The sequence below is a fragment of the Siphateles boraxobius genome, unplaced genomic scaffold, assembly GCF_051911475.1.
Source record: "Siphateles boraxobius isolate OS27281-9 unplaced genomic scaffold, OSU_SipBor_1 68, whole genome shotgun sequence".
In the NCBI taxonomy this organism is placed as follows: Eukaryota; Metazoa; Chordata; class Actinopteri; order Cypriniformes; family Leuciscidae; genus Siphateles; species Siphateles boraxobius.
The window spans coordinates 7,641,196-7,658,077 of NW_027509195.1; the positions used below are offsets into that span (position 1 = coordinate 7,641,196).

The following is a 16,882-nucleotide window of genomic DNA, read 5'->3' on the forward strand; positions in this document are numbered from 1 at the left end:
CGTTCAAAGATTCGGGGTCAGTATGATTTTTCTGTCTCTTATGCTCAACAAGGCTGCATTTATTTGACCAAATATACAGCAAAAACTGTAATGTTTTTAAATATTATTACAAAATAAAATAGCTGTTTTCTATTTTAATTTAAAATGTGATGGCAAAGCTGAATTTTTGAGATCATTCAGAAATCACTCAAATATGCTGATTTGGTGCATAATGATTTATTATTATTATGCTGAAAACAGCTTAGGTGCTTAATATTTTTATATATTTTTTATGTCCAAAATAACATTTATCTGAAAAAAAAAAATCTTTTGAAACATTGCAAAGGTCTTTACTGTCACTTTTGATTAATTTGCTGCATTCTTACTGAATAAAATTAATTTCTTTCTTAGATTTTTTTTATACAGCACCCTACTATCTCGCTTTACCTTGTTGACAAGATAAAACCCCCACTGAAAAAGATGAATCTTTTTGACTGCTACACCACTCAGTCTTGATGTCTAGAAGTGGAGATCTGAGAACAGCTGCAAAGGGTATTTTTGGAGATTGCCTGCAAAAATGCAATTACATCAGAGGCAGTCATTGTAGTTCATCTATGCAGATCCTTAGGGGCTTGTGCTCTCCATACAGAACTCACAAATGAATTGCTCACATAACTACAGACACTATCAATGCTAATCAAACAGGTAATTTTGATTAATTTGCTTATCTTTCAGTTATAAAAGTATACTTTGCTGACATAAAGAATCTTGCAACTATTATAACATTTTGGAACTATAAGAGTCAGAGTATCTTCATTATCATTTCAGCTATATAGAGCTTGTACACAGTGAAACGAAGCAGTGTTCCTCCAGGACCATGGTGGTACATAAGACAAACACTGGACTACATAACTAAACTGTACATATTTAAATTATACTAAATAGATTAAACATAGCTAGGTATTTTTACTTGTTTGTATGAATTAGTTGCTGCAACTCAAAATTTAATTGATCAGGAACATTAGATCTCAGTGTGTCGTATGTGCACTTCATTGAGCGTTCTTCAAAATAAGAAATGAACATTTATATGCAGACTACATAAAGTACATTTGTGGATAGTGCAAACAACATGAGACAGTAAAGATTTTACTTTGGGCAGGGCACAGTAATAAGAGACAAGAAACAGTGGGGAGTTTTTGAGTGATTAAATTAGCAAAGTTTGGTATTTTATGTTCAGAGATTTTTTGTGTGTGCGCGTGCGTGCGTGTTTGTGTGTGTGCGTGCGTGCGTGCGAAAGAAAGACCCTGATGATCTTCTCAGCCGAGCACTATCTGCTGCAGGGTCTTGCGTTCCTCGATGGTGCAATTCCCGATCCAGACAGTGATGCAGGTGCTCTGAATGCTCTCAACTCTCCCTCTGTAATAAGTGGTACGTATGAGGGGGTGGGAGATGGGCTTTCTTCAGCCTTTGTAGAAAGTAGAGATGCTGCTGGGTTTTCTTCGCTATGGAGCTGGTATTGAGAGACCATGAGGTTCTCCGCCAAGTGGACACTAAGCAGAGAGTGGTTGTTACGTGCTCTCCTAAAGTCAACAACCATCTCTTTCATTTTGTCCACATTGACTTTGCCCCAGTTCGTTAGCCGATGCACCTCCTCTCTGTATGCCAATTCATCGTCTTTGCTGATGATACCCACCACAGTTGAGCATTGCGGATTGGATGATGTGGTTTGATCTGTGCATTTCTGCACAGTCATGAGTCAGCAGAGTAAACAGCAATGGACTAAGCACAAAGCCCTGTGGGGCACCGGTGTTCAGTGTGCTGGAAAAGCTGTTCCGAACTGTGAGGTCTCTCAGACAGGAAGTCCAGGATTCAGTTGCAGAGGGAAAAGTTCAGGTTCAGCAGGGTCAGATTTCCAATCAGCTGCTAAGGAATAATTGTGTTGAATGCTGAACTGAAGTCTTTGAACAGCATTCTTATATGTGTCCTTTTTGTCCAGGTGAGTGAGAGCTGGGTGGAGGGTGTGATGTCGTCTGTTGAGCGTCTGGGGCGGTATGCGAACTGTATGTGTAGGGGCAGAATGGTCTTGATGTGCATTATGACAAGCATCTCAAAGCACTTCATGACGATGGGTGTGAGTGCGACGGGCAGGTAGTCATTGAGGCTGGACACTGTGGACTTCTTCGGCACAGGGACAATGGTGGTGGCCTTGAGGCACGTTGGGACGAAAAAATGTATAGTATCATGTTAATTACAAACTGCCAATTCAAATTAACAACAAAAAAGGTTTTTTTGCTGTAGGACTGAGGATTTAACAGCGAAAGCATAAATTCAACAGCAGGGAAGCTTTCAAAATTAATATTCAATCCCTAATCATAACACACAAAAATTGAATAATCAGTGATGAGCACAAACACTCAATGCTCTGCTGTACAAAGAGAACCAATGGACAGTGCAACAATTGGTCCACCAAGGTTTCTGCTGAACAGGTTTAGACCGGGCATGGTGACAGAGTCAGTGAACAGAAAATGAGTGGAATCAGAAGCAGTTAAAGTATTTCCTCACCCTGAAAAGACTGCACCAAAATGGACATTATGTAAGAGAAAAGAGGAGTTGCAGAATGTGAGGGGGGAAAACTAAATATGAGATTATGAATCTCGCTCTTTCATAATCAAATCAAACTAGATGATAGCAGGAGTAGATCTGGTAAATAAAATGTTTTAGGTCGATGGAAAGAGAGATGATTATCTTTAGTGGTCTAATTGCCCATTTAGGCAAGAAAAGACAACGCCTAAAAGTGAAAGGACAGGGTAGAAATGGGAAGAACTCTGCCTTCACAAATTCTTATAAGTTTTCATATCGAGCTGATACACATACTGAAGCATTGGAACAGACTCTAAATATTTTGAGGGATAGATTAAAATGGAAAATTAAGACATTTTTTTCTCTAAATGGATAGTGTATTCTCCAGTACTCTGCTTTTCTCTGCATGAACCTAACAGCAAATGCAATTTAAGATAGAAGTCAAGTGATGTTTATTTGCCACTTACTCTTTCTTCATATTACCTCAAATTTTATGGAAGTCAAATGTTTCAACCTACATCTGTCTGCTGGCAGAAGATGAAAACAATGCGTTTCTGATTATGCACATTTCTGACTGTTCATTCATTCCTTTTCAGTATCCCCTCGCTCAAAAAACAATTGCCAATTGCCATACGCTTAAAAGTGCTTTATCAAACACTCAGCTGTCGATTACTGCATTTGAGATTTAAAAAAATATCAACTAAAGCAGAAAGAAATGATGTTGAGACAAGCCTTTAAAGAGAACAGAGTCAAGACTCTGTTGGCCGCTTCCATCCTACAGTGTTGCACTCTGCTGACACATTGTGGTGAACTACATACAACACATCTAGGCAGTCAACAACAGAGACAATAAAACAAGCTTCAAGCTTCAATGATTAAGAGTCAGTTTGGAGAAATTACAAGTTTATTGAGTCACATTGGTTTAATGAATAAAAACTGCAATGACAAAACCAGTGCTAGGAGAATGAACGTGGCAGTTCAGCCTATCCCTTCCTATCTAACATCAACCTCACCTGTCCCATGAGCTGGGGTTAAAGAGAGAGGTGTCATAAAGAGGACTGTGGACACTGCTGGTCTATCCTAGCCATTCAAACAGCACAACTGGCATTCTGGACTCACCCGCTGGACCGGAGAAAGCTGCTCAACCCTTTCTCAGATACAAGAGGGAGAACCAGACTACCTTATCTTCTGTTCAAAATCAACAGACTTATTGAGAGAGAAGAAAAAGATCATCCATGTGTCTCACCACAATCATTCATAATTATCTGCTGCCCCTAAAACCATGACACATGTTGTCCATATTTTTATAAATGAAGAACCGGTCTAACCTACTTTAACTAGTGAAAAAGTCACTCTATTGAGGAAAAATACCCACAAGACTAAATTATAACCTAATTTTACCAGACATGATTGAATGTTACAAGAATGACCTATTAAACCAGATGGATGAATCAGACTGGATACAAGATAAACGCTACCTAAAAACACTTGAAATTTGGATAATTGCATTTCAATTTTGGACTAAATAAATATTGTTTGTACCACTAAACATCTCAACTAATCCAACATTTATGATTTCTCAGGCCCCAGGATACATTGGTGTGATAGTGTTTCTTTGACACGGTTTTGTCAGATGGCTTAAAAAAAAAAACACGTCTGATTGTCATTAAGGATATTTGCTATTCAATGAATCTGATCGATCAAGATCTCATCGGAATGTTTTCTTAGTAAACCCGGCTTCATTTTAGTGTGAGGTCTCAAAGCCTCCACCTCATCAAGTAGAAAAAATTAAGCTCTGGATATGGTTTCATTCTCATTTCTGCAACAACAACAAAAAAAATGGTTTTATTTAATTAATTATTCACCCTCATGTTGTTCCAAACCTGTATGCTGTTTTCAATTGAACAGAATTATGAGCAATTTTTCCATATACAATTACTTGCTTAATCTCGAGTAACAAGTCAAAAATATTAACAAATTTTGTCTGTTCACTTTCTTAGTCCGAAAAAGTTCAAAGCATTCATACACTGAATTGAGAAACAATAAATATAAGATTGTCTTGTTTTCTGAAAAATGTATCAAAATTAAGTGAGTTTAAACTTAAAAAAAGAAGAAAAACAAATCAGCCAACGGGGTAAGAAAACTATAAAAACAAGATTATTTTTCTCTCCCCATTAACATTTTTCTTTTGTTTTAAGTATTAAATCACTTCTTTTTGATACTTTTTCAATAAACAAGATGTCATTTTGCTTCTCAAGAAAATGTTTCCTAATGTAAGAATGATTAGATATTCGTACTGTAATATAAGACAAAAAACCCTTTTTGCAGTGGCCTCAAAAGACTTGAAATATAGTGCAGAAGGACCGATTTCACTGTTTTTTATAGAAAAATGTCTGCCTGAAATTCCTCCTTTTGTGTTCAACAAAAAAAAATTTAGCATATAGCTGCATACAGATTTAAAAGAACATAAGGGTTAATAACTTAAGTTGGCTTTTATGGTTTGGTCGAACTATTATTTTAAAGAATAGCTGTTAAACATTGAAAAACAGTCAACCGGGAAAAAAAAATAAAGAAAACAGAGTGGAGGTGTGTGTGTGTGTTTGAAAGTATGAGTTGAAAAAGAATGAGAGATGAAAATACGTTAGCTTGTCCATTCCATCTCCCACCAGGTCTGTTCAAATATTTTTGGTCTGTTGCTCTCAACCCTTTGGTTGAACGGGGGGAGGGAATGGACAGCAAGAGTAACCATAGATGCTCTGTCCTTCACAAACACCATGTCTGTTATGAGCACACACATTCAAATCAATCATAGTAAGGGTCAGGGGTAAAGTGTAATGATCACAAGAGATCCTGTGGCATTGCGGAGTTGTTATGTCTGCTGAACCTGAGGAGGACTAGCATTATTGTTGCTCGCCTCCTGCGCGTTGACCACAGAGCCACGGTACGGGACCTCTATGATCCGAGGTTTGTCGATGATGCGGGCGCAGCGACTGCCCTTCTCCACGATGCCAATGATCCAAGCCTGTTGCCCATCGCCCACCCCTCCATCCTGCCCCACTGCTCCCGACAAACCCACACGACTGGATTTCATCTCGGCGCAAAACCGGGCTGCCTGCTCCCGTGGCAAGCAGATCAACAGGCCACCTGAGAGAGGCAGGAAAAAGATTTTATCTACCCAAGAGCTTGAAGAAATCTCTACTGACCAGGGTTGTTCATTTTCAGGAATTGATAAATGATTAATTTGATTAATCATTAATGTTAATACCGTAAAAAAAACTTGTGGAGGACCTTGAATCCCATGTGCATTTATTTTTATTTTATTTAATTTGAACAAATGTGAATATCCATATTGTTAGTCAACTGTATTTTAATATATTTTAGCTGAATAGTAAGAATTTAATTCTTCAATTTACCATTAATTTATTACTACTGATTACAAAATGTATAGAAAATAAAGATACAAGTCTTTGAACATTTGAAATTACCTTTCACTTCAAATTTAAGATTGTCAGTTGGGATTATGAAGGGAGAACGACAGACTAACAGTGCTTTTTGTTACAGTATTTGAAGCGAATACAATATTTATTTACAAAGAAATTATCCAATGTTGATTATGTTAAGCCCACTTTCAGTGTAATTGCAAAGTTATGATGATAATTCTTAGTTCACTTTAAAACGATTGTGTTCGTGCACAGAGCTGTGACCCTCACCTGATGTTTCAGAAGAGGTGCCCTGCAAAAGCCCAAATAGGTTGCCACCAGCTTTGCTGATTGCGGCCATTTTGGAGATAATGGGAAGGTTGTGAATGACAAAGGCAACGTCATTTCTCTGCTGCTGGGCGAGATTCCGTGCGTGACCTATGATCCCAAAGCCTGTGATGTCCGTGGCAGCATGTGCATTAAATTTGTGCATTAAGGCTGCAGCTGGAGAGAGAAAAAAAAATAATTTAAAAACAAAGTAAAACCTGTTATAAAACTGCTGAAATTACCTTATACACCACAGTTCAAAAGTTTAAGCTCAATAAAATTTAGTTCATGTTTTTGAAAGTCGCTTAAGCTCATTAAGGCTACATTTAATTTTTATCAAAAATATAGTAAAAACAGTAGTATTATGAAATATTATAACACTTTAAACTAACCATTTTCTTTTGTAATATATTTTAAAGTCCCCCTGTTGTCAATAATTGTATTCCTTAACTTATCGTTGATCACCAAAATGGCATATTTAAAGTTTTTTCTTTGGACTACACTACACTCTAGCTTCATGTAGTATACGCGGATCCATGAATATGCAAATGAGCCCTGCCTCCGCTCACTCATACATGCTCGTCTACAAGTCGATGTTTCAGATTGGTGATGCGTTTTATGTATCGCTCTCTACAACAGCGGACACATAATGGTAATTAATATGATTAGCCTTTTTCTTGACTACGTTATCAAACAGCTAATAATCAGCTGCCTTCTAAAAATCAGTATCCTTAGAAACTCTTTGAACAACTCAGAGCATCAGTGGAGAAAGGCATATAGTTCATCATAACATTGTAATACAGTATACATTATATACATAATTCACCTGCTATATTGCTAAATATACTTGATTTTTCATATCAACAGAAAAATGTACCAGGATAACCTGGCTTCTCTTGAGACTCCACTGCATAACAGCGGTCATAGTTAATGATATTCTAAAGCCCGCCGGCACGTAGCCCTGCCGCTGACCCAGAGAAAGCAGTTACAAATATTATTAAATATATTATTTTTCATAATAGTTTAGCCAAAAGTAGTTTTTGCGTGCATATAAACAGTTTTTGCGTGCATATGATAAGCAGTTTTTGAGTGCATATTATAAGCAGTTTTTGCGTGCATATGATATGCACTTTATGGCGAATACACATGCACTCCATACACTCCTAATCCAACCCAAAGGGTTTACAGTGCATTTCATTTGCACGCATAATTTTGCGTTCGTCCATTTGGGCAAGAACCCCCTTTAAGCATGCACAACGTTTCAGATCTAAGTGTAAACACATGAATCTGATATGGGTCACAATTGAAAGAAAGTGTAAACTGACGGTCAAAAAAAAATCGGATATAGGCAACCATTCAGAATTGGGCATCAAGACCTGCAGTGTAAACGAGGCCTAATAAACACACAACTGCCTTATTCTGTGTAAGAAGCCACATTCTCTCACAGAAGGATGCTCAACTGTTGTTATGAAAGTGAGTTTGGTGTAAAAGCATGTTATTAAATGTCGTCTTTTGTTGGACATGAGGTTCTTAAATGCTTCTCATGTTAGGAAAGATGTTTGACACGTGTTGCTTTTTCAAATTCACGTTAAGTTACCCAAACTCACAGTGCTTTCAGATGGAGCGTTTACAGAACGGTACATCAATGACGACCAACGCATAAAAACAATAATCGCAGCCTTTGCAATTCCAAAAATCACGATGAGCCAAATCGATTTTAAGTGCCACTAAATGTAAATTGTGATGAATTGTGCAGCCCTAATTCAAACCAATTTTAAATCATTCAATCAAATTAATTAAATATTTTAAATAGACTGCAGAAATTAAGATTTTGTTAGAACCTCTAGTAAATTATGTTATTTTGTTTGGATGTCTGTTCATGGCAGAATCGTAATGAATTTGTTTGAAACTAAAAATTGTGATCATCAATTTATTCAGAATCATAGAGCTCTACGGCAAAACTGAATTTTCAGCATCATTACGCCAGGCTTCAGCGTCACATGATGCTTCAGAAATCATTCTAATATGCAGATTAAGTGCTCAAAAAACATTTCTTAGTATCAAAGTTGAAAATACAGCTTAATGTTTTTGGAAACTGTAATCTTACTGACCCCAAATTGTTTAACGGTAGTGTATATGCCTAGAGAGGTCTTGTAGTAATTAAATTAAGCAACAAATGAAAAATAAATGTATCTTTCTTTATTAGTACTGCAAAAGATATTAATTTTTTCTTTGTTCCTCGTCATTTGAAAGTACGCATATAGGCCAATTGATCTAGTACAAAAAGAGTTGCAAAACTAGGACGTGTGTGTGTAATGAATATTGGCCCCACTGTTAAAAAATAATCCATGCTAATAATGCTTATGCAATGACATACCAGTGCGATTGAGGGTGGCCATGTTGAGCATAGCCTCCTGATAAGCTTGCTCCACCTCCTCCTTGGAAATCACCAACTTTATCTTGTTCCATTTCTCAGGCTGAAGAAATTAAGCATAAAGGTAAAAGAGATACAGAGAGAAATGAGATGAGGTTGCCATCTCTTCATTACTTAAAGGTGCTCTAAGCGATGTTGGGTGACGTAACTTCTTGTTGATGTTCGAAGTATTGTCAAACAAAACGGAGGCCAGCTAGACCCTACCTCCTCCTCATCCGCGCACTAATCCCCCAAATCCCACCCTCAAATCGTTCTTGTCGGTTATTGGCTGGAACAGTTTGTTATGTTTCGCGGTGCGGGTTAACCCAGTTTGTTTTTGTTGCTGTTTTTGGAGCCTGGGGTGTCTGCAGAGAATGTGTTTTTTTTACAGTGTGTTGAGAGGACAGGCATCTAGCGGATAGTGAGGAGATGTTTGCTGTATGTAACAAAAAATGTTTTGGCCTAAAAAACACATGACATCGCTTAGAGCACCTTTAAAGGAGAAAGGGAGAAAAGAACCACACAAGTAATCATTCCAAAGATGAAAGTGGTATACTCACTATATCCAGCCACTGATGGGCATTTACTGCTACTTGAGTTCCCAAAGGTTTAGTGAGAACCAACACATCTCCAGGTACAGCACTTTCAGGCCTGCATTTTATATATATATATATATATATATATATATATATATATTACAAGCGGACATATATGAGCATTTACAACACAAAAACAAACTGTGAAGTGTCAGACAATAAATATTTCCTTTTGAAAATGTGGTAAATGTTTGTTTAGCAAAAACTAGATGATTCAGAACCAAGTGTACAGATATACAGACATTTGATACATGAGAAACCAGACAGAAACACTCACATGATGAAATCGTTGGGCTGGCACACAACAGAGGCCACGCCCCCAACAATGATCCAGGGATTGATGACTGTTTGTCCCCCGGTTACTGAAGTCCCGCCCTCCTCCGCCGCATCACGGAAGCCCTTCATCATTAAAGGCATCACCTGGTCTCTCTCCTGAGAGAACATCAGCACAGTACAAATCAAATTAGCCACACTCAGCTTTCTCATTTTACACAAACATAATGCAAAAATGTAGTAAACATTCTGAACAAATCCATATATACTGAAAATGACATTTTGCATTAGCTTTAAAAAATAAAACAAAAAATTATACGACAGCGAGAATGAAATCAGAGAGATTCCAGCGCACCTTCTCATTCATCTTCTGACTGACACTGAGAAGCATGAGCATGTTGTCACACTCTGTGATGCCCATAGCGTACAGATCACTCAGAACATTTGCACAGGCAATTCGTCCCTGTAAAAGAATAGACATGAGTTGGACACATTTTTTTGTAAAGTTTGGCAAAACTTCTACGAAACATTAATAAGATTTCACTCACCATCATGTAAGGATCCTCCACTAAAGGATAGAAGAAATCTGTGGTTTGGACCAGGGAGAGACCCCCGTGCCTCAGAGGGATCACACATGAGTCCATTCCAATACCTGCAGACAAGAACAGTGAAGTTATTTTTCACTCACTGTAAAATAATTTGCAAAGTGCATGAATGTTTATAGAAGCTAATCATATACTATGGGGTCTTAAATCTTTATAAAAATCATTCAGTTTGCAATGGTAAGAAGCATTTTTGCAGAATCCTGAGTCCATAGTTCACATCTCTTTCACATTATTGCATTATACTTGCCAGTAGTTTTAAATTAACAGGATTTAAGTCAAAGGTTAAACAAAGAGTTTTACTAACACAGACGTTACATATATATACATATACACACACAAACAAAACTTTACAGCAAAAAACGTCTCCATAAATAAGCATTTCTTTGCTAACCCGGTTGATTAACTATTCTATTAAAATGACATTATATCAGTTTGAAAGCAATGATGGGGAAGTCTGACTCATTTCCTTGAATCGCTTCTTTTAAACCATTCGTTCTACAACCCAGTTCACAAAACTGATTCAGTGGGGGGGTAAAAAAAATAAAAAATGTTTATTTTTAAATAAAATAAAATAAAATTATTTAAAAAAAAATATACTATTTGGGTATTTAAGTTACTTACTTTTCACCCTATCAGACAAAACCTCGGTTCACTTCAAATGATCTTACTATCTGTAACAAACTCTGGTTTCTGGGTCCAATTGCTCTTTGGGGAACCGATTCATTGAAAAGATCCGAGTCAAAAGAACGAAAGGTTCACGAATCAGTGCTCGCTTTTTGACAGCTATGGTGTGACAGATCAGCGCACGACTCATACTTTACCTAGTCGAGGACCCTGGGGAACTGAAACAAGTTGCCCGAAATCAGCGGTCTCGTCTCCAACACCCGTCCCCGAGCCGCCGTCCTCTCCGGGCGGGCGGTCAGGCTCTAGTCCCTGCAGGAGTTTGAGCAGAGTCTCCTGCGGGACTTTACACCCTCATCCTTTCATATCGGAAAAGGCCGTGAGTCGGAAGCCGCGATCTAGGCCGTGCTCCTCCGGGTGAAGCGCCTGGTATCCCGCCGGGTAAAAGGCTCCATACCCTCCCGCTCCGCAAGAGTCCACTGACTGTGGCTCGGAAACTGACATGGCTATGCTGAATTGTATTTATTACTCATTCAGGTGGTGAAACACGGCGAAGTGAGAGGAAACGTAAGTCGCCTCAAAGAAACAGAGAGCGTGTTTTATTCTACACGCTTGGTCATAGAAATGAGTATGGACGCGTGCTTGCGGACTGAACCAAGTCATCCTGCAGAGGGAAGCTGGTTGTCATTTTATGGCACAAGTAAGATAATTCGTCGCAGACAGACAAATTATTAGTTGAATATACTTAACATAAGAGAGAAAAATTGGCAAAATCAATCTTGCACCAAACTGAACTATCGCTAGCATATTTTTCATTTGACTGGTCACACTTCACCCACCTCAGAAATAAACATCGCATAGGCATAGTCTGCTATTTTAAGCTCCGCCTATTCTGGTTCTGCCCATCAAGGTACATCAGACGTTGGGATTGATGCAAATGTACTATGGACAATCCCATATGTACTCGAAGCTAATCATGACCTTGTTTCGTCTGCTGCCTCAAAAAAAGTATATATATATATATATATACTGCAAATAGGTAGTGAATAGTGAATATATGAATGTGAGAACATTGGCGCCTTGTGAAAGTATTCATAGGCCTTTTTTCACATTTTGTTGTTGCTGCCTTATTTTAATCTACTTTAAATTACTATTTAATTACTATCAATCTAAACTCCATATAACATAATGACAAAGCAAAAAACAGATTTGTGACACTGTTTTATTACAAAAGGAAAAACTGAAATAAGTAAATTGCATAAGTATTTGTACCCTTAACTCCGTACTTAGTTGAAGCACCTTACAGCCTCAAGTCTTTTTGGGTATGATGTGACAAACTTTTCATATCTGCATTTGACAATTTTCTGCCATTCTTCTCAGATCCTTTCAAGCTCTGTCAGGTTGGATGGGGGCCGTCAATGGACAGCCATTTTCAGGGTTTTTCCCGAGATGTTCGATTGCGTTCAAGCCCAGTCTCTGGCTGGGCACTCAAGGACATTCACAGAGTTGCCTATAAGCCACTCTTGCATTGTCTCAGCTGTGTGCTAATGCTTAGGGTCATTGTCCTGTTGGAAGGTGAACCTTCTGCCCTGTTTAAGGTTCTGAGTGCTCCGGACTGGTTTTAATTAAGGCTATCACTATATTTTGCTGCGTTGAGCTTATCTTCTACCCTGACGAGTTCCCCAGCCCCTGCAAAACACCTCCACAGCATGATGCTGCTACCACCACACTTGTTTAGATGGTATTAAGCATGTGATGAACAGTGCCTGGTTTCCTCCAGACATGATGCTTGAAACTGAGGTTCATCAGACCAGAGAATATTGTTTTTCACAGTCTGAGAGGGTCCTTTAAGCCGGGGAAACACTTAACGACTTGCTGAAACATTCTAAGACTGAACACTTACAGACTTTTCAACGATTCGGATTTTGAACGCTGGCTGAACGCAGCTGTCTCTGATTTGGCACGTTTGGGCATGATCAGTCTTCAGCTTCTTGGTCACAACTCTAACAAAGGCACTTCTCCATTGATTGCTCAGTTTGGCAAGGAACCCAGCTCTAGGAAGAGTCCCGGGCCAAGTTTCCCAAAAACATTGTACGCCTAAGTTGATCGTACAGACCATTGGTGGCAATTGTTCTATGATAAAATTAGGCTTTCGATGCTTTTTGGAAATGCAACCCTGGTTGATCCAAACTGCTTCCATTAAGGATGATGTAGGCTACATGCTTCTGTGAAGCGTCAATGCAGCAGATTATTTTTTGTAGTATTCCCCTGATCTGTCTAGACACAATTCTGTCTCTGAGCTCTACAGGCAGTTCTTTTGAGCTCATGGTTTGGTTTTTGCTTTGATATGCATTTTCAGCTTGAGAGGTATGTGCCTTTCCAAATCATATCCATTCAATTGAATTTGCAAAGGTTTACTCTACTCAAAGTGAAATAACATCTACACGTAAATTGGAATGCTACTGAGCTGAATTTCAAGTGTCCCAGAAAACAAATTCTTATGCAATATTATTAAATTTCTTATTTTGAATACATTTGAAAAGTGTATTATGGTGTAAGGGGTGTAGATTAAATTTCTTTTTTTTTTCACGTTAAGTAAATAAGTAATTTAGCATAAGGCAGCAATATTGAAGTGTCATGAAACCACAAAACACCATTTATGAAGAGTGCACATATGTACAGGCTGCGCTGAAAAAACTAAATTTTATCAGTAAGTGGAAATTGGTTATTTTTGCATTTTTCAGAGCAATTTGATTCTTCAGGGTTGAAAAGCAAAGTCAAAGCAATCTCATGGAATCTGAGGTAGAAGCGTGCATCCGGAGTGAGCGATTGTCTGCCGATTCTACGTCACCCGGTTCGGAGCGCTTCTCTGCATTTATTGATGTCTCAATTTTAATGGGGTAAATGTGGTTAACTAAACACACTCTTCATCAACTTAAATGACTCAGGAAAACTTACAGAAAAAATGTTTATTCCCATATTCAATGAATTTCATTGATATTTGGGGCATTTCAACATTCAGAACTGGACTATGATGATGAGTCACAGATAAATCACCTCAGTTTTTGACCTTTTGAGGTTTAATAATGATAGCATAGATGAAAATTTTAAGTCTTAAATTCTTGACAGTGTCTGGTAAAAAAAAAAAAGATTAGAAAAAACACCACTTCAACAGTTGATCATACTGATACTTTCAATTAAGCTCTACAGCAAACCAAACTGTTGTTTCAGCCAAGGTGTCCATGGCACTAAACTCTGCACATTAAAATGGCAGGAGGAATGCCTGAAGACCAGTTTGAAAAGTATGGTGGAAAATGGATTTTTCTTCTCATCTTAAGCTTGGATAGCACTTTTGGTGCTGTAGGCCAGGTAGTAGACCAGAATGCCAATCAGAGCAGCCAGGACCTCTGTAGACACCCAGGGACCATTCCATGCACCCTGCAATTCAAATATAGATATATTGGTAAATAAACAAATAGAGAGACAAATCATAGAAAACAAGTAGTGGCAAAATTAACCTGTGTGGGTGGTATATTTTTGTTAATGCAAGTTTATAGATTGTTCTTAGTTTCATTACAGAAACGGTAGATGATTGTCAATCAAGATTAGTATGCATACTCACCCTGTGATCCACATTGACAGAGAACAAAGGCTTGATAGAATCAACATCTTCATTGTTTCTCTGAGCCTGAAAGCATTCAAAAATTTCATCAGCGCCATTGAACACGGTCTCATCAAATATCTTAAAGGGATAGTTAATTAACATTGTAATTATTTACCCCCTCATGTTGTTCCAAAATCTACAATTTACTTTCTTTTGCAGAACATAAGATATTTTGAAGAATATTGGTGGTGCCCTATGACTTCCCATTGTATGCACAAAAAAATACATCCTTCAAAATCTTTTAATATTCCGAAGAAAGTCATTCATACAGATTTGAAATGACATGAAGATAAGTAATTGACAGAATTTTCAGTTTTAAGTGATCTATATCTTAAATCAATCATTCCTTAATTTCACCAACCTTTCTTAGAGTGCTGTAAGACTCCTCGTCAAAGAATTTGACCTGATATGTGCCAGAGCTGGCCTGCTTATGAGGAACACTCCATGAGACCTGGACAAAGATAAATGGAACAGTTGGTTACATATGTAGAGGTATCTTACATGTAACAGATTCATTAAAAGACCTTAAAGTTATAACACTGTCATTCATCTTTGAAACACAAATGAAGATATTTTTGATTAAATATGAGATTTCTGTCCCTCCACTGAAAGTCTATTTACCTAGAACTATGACACTTCGAAAAAGTTCATAAGGACTATGAAATCCATATAACTCGAATGGTTTAATCCAAGCATTTTGAAGAGACACGATTGCTTTTATGATGAACAGATTTAATTTAGCATTTATTCACATATGATCAGTAAACGTACATTGAGCTCTCAAATACGGTAAACGTAAGTGTGTGAGAACCAATGAGGTTAATTCTCGTGTTACGCTGCACCTTTGTGCTTCAGCAAGAACTAATGAGGTTCATTCTAGTGAATCAGTAAAGTATGGTTGAGCTTCCGTTTACCATATTTGAGCGCTCTACCTAGATTTGCTGATAAACATTTATGTGTGAATAAAAGCCTAAATTAAATAATCATATAAAGCAATCATGCCTTTACAGAAGCCATGGATTGCACATTTGAATAGATTTTTAATGGAGAGACAGAATCAGAAATCTCTCAGAGATCATCATTTGGGTTCCAAAGATGAACGGACGTCTTATGGGTTTTGAATGAAATTAGCGTGAGTAATGATTACAGAATTGTAGGGTGAACTATCCATTTAAAACCTCTGTAACCGTACCTGGTATTTGCCAACATCTTGGCCTCTGGTCACAGGAAACTGTTTGCCATTGACATCTGCATAGAGGGCAACACTCTAAAAACAAAACAAGCTGGGTTTGTCTACTTTTCTGTATTAATGAACCGTGCATATATATATATATATATATATATAAAACTGTATAGCACCGTCAATCCACTCACCTGAGCTCCGTTTGCACACGCCAGACTCAGTTCAACGATGAACACAGTCTCAGAAGAGATGAGCGCGTCTGTGGTCGTGTATGAAGACGGAGAAATGACTGGGTCTGTGCAAGTCTCAGCTGAGGAAAGAAAACCCCGGTCACACGTAACGTTACAGTCTTTATGAATAACAAGTTTAGTCCCTGAATGAATTCAAGTAAACGCTAGTTATAAAGATTTATAATGGATTAATGAGATAAAACGGAATCAATTCGATGTAACGTTAGCTCGCAACATCTTCTTGTTAGCCTGTTTCGATAGATTGAAAGCTGAGAATGAATGGTGATGTATATTTAACATTAATTGAAAGAAGTGGCAAAGTACCTGCACAAAAGCTCAGACATAAAGCCAAAATAGCTGGTATAACTCGCATCATGTTGATCTCCGGGCAGTTGAATCCACCTCTAACGTTACTCGCTCAAACCTGGGAAAGAGAGCAACACCAGCAGCGTCCACCCAATGAAACACAGACAGACACGTCACCCTAACGGAAGAATGACGTGTATGATATCGAGCGCGCCCTCTGGTGAAAGCCGCCGGTACTGCAGGACTTGTGGCAGTGGCTCAAAACCTTACAGTCTATGCTCAAACCCACAGCCAGAGGGCCTCAGCAAAACACTAACATCCACATTTCATCGGTATTTTATCTACAGTGGCCCAAAAGTAATTTAACCTACAGTCTATGATTTGAACACGTAAGAAAATAAATGGTAACCAATACGTTGTTATTGTAATTTGAATGTATTAAAATTAGTGCTGTCAAAATAATATAACATAAAAGTTTTTTTACAGAATGTTACATTATAATATTTATATATATATTTTTTATGTCTCTGTGTGTGTATATATACAGTATTTACACACATAGTATATATATATGTGTGTGTGTGTGTGTGTGTGTGCATATACAGACGCACACACACAGAGACATACTGTATATACTTAAGACTAATATATAGAAATATCATCATATTTATACACATATATATATA

The 16,882-nt window shown here is 37.8% G+C and overlaps 2 protein-coding genes and 1 long non-coding RNA gene across 3 annotated transcripts; 1 reads left to right on the top strand and 2 right to left on the bottom strand.

Annotated features, from left to right (window-relative positions):
- Positions 1–3,445: 3,445 nt before the first annotated feature.
- On the bottom strand, positions 3,446–11,464 carry sephs3 (selenophosphate synthetase 3). Its single transcript, XM_077214386.1, has 8 exons — positions 11,014–11,464; positions 10,136–10,239; positions 9,943–10,050; positions 9,592–9,746; positions 9,279–9,369; positions 8,683–8,782; positions 6,270–6,482; positions 3,446–5,703 (listed from the first exon to the last, which is right to left on the bottom strand). The coding sequence occupies exons 1-8, from the start codon at positions 11,315–11,317 to the stop codon at positions 5,429–5,431; spliced, it is 1,350 nt and encodes a 449-aa protein (XP_077070501.1). The 5' UTR covers positions 11,318–11,464; the 3' UTR covers positions 3,446–5,428.
- Positions 10,957–13,964, top strand: LOC143722814 (uncharacterized). Its single transcript, XR_013197000.1, has 2 exons — positions 10,957–11,513; positions 12,194–13,964. It is a non-coding gene; the product is annotated as an uncharacterized LOC143722814 (long non-coding RNA).
- Positions 13,768–16,390, bottom strand: ssr4 (signal sequence receptor, delta). Its single transcript, XM_077214389.1, has 6 exons — positions 16,215–16,390; positions 15,852–15,970; positions 15,670–15,744; positions 14,839–14,928; positions 14,436–14,501; positions 13,768–14,251 (listed from the first exon to the last, which is right to left on the bottom strand). Exons 1-6 carry the CDS (start codon positions 16,264–16,266, stop codon positions 14,147–14,149), a joined length of 507 nt encoding a protein of 168 aa, XP_077070504.1. The 5' UTR covers positions 16,267–16,390; the 3' UTR covers positions 13,768–14,146.
- Between the last annotated feature and the right edge of the window lie 492 nt (positions 16,391–16,882).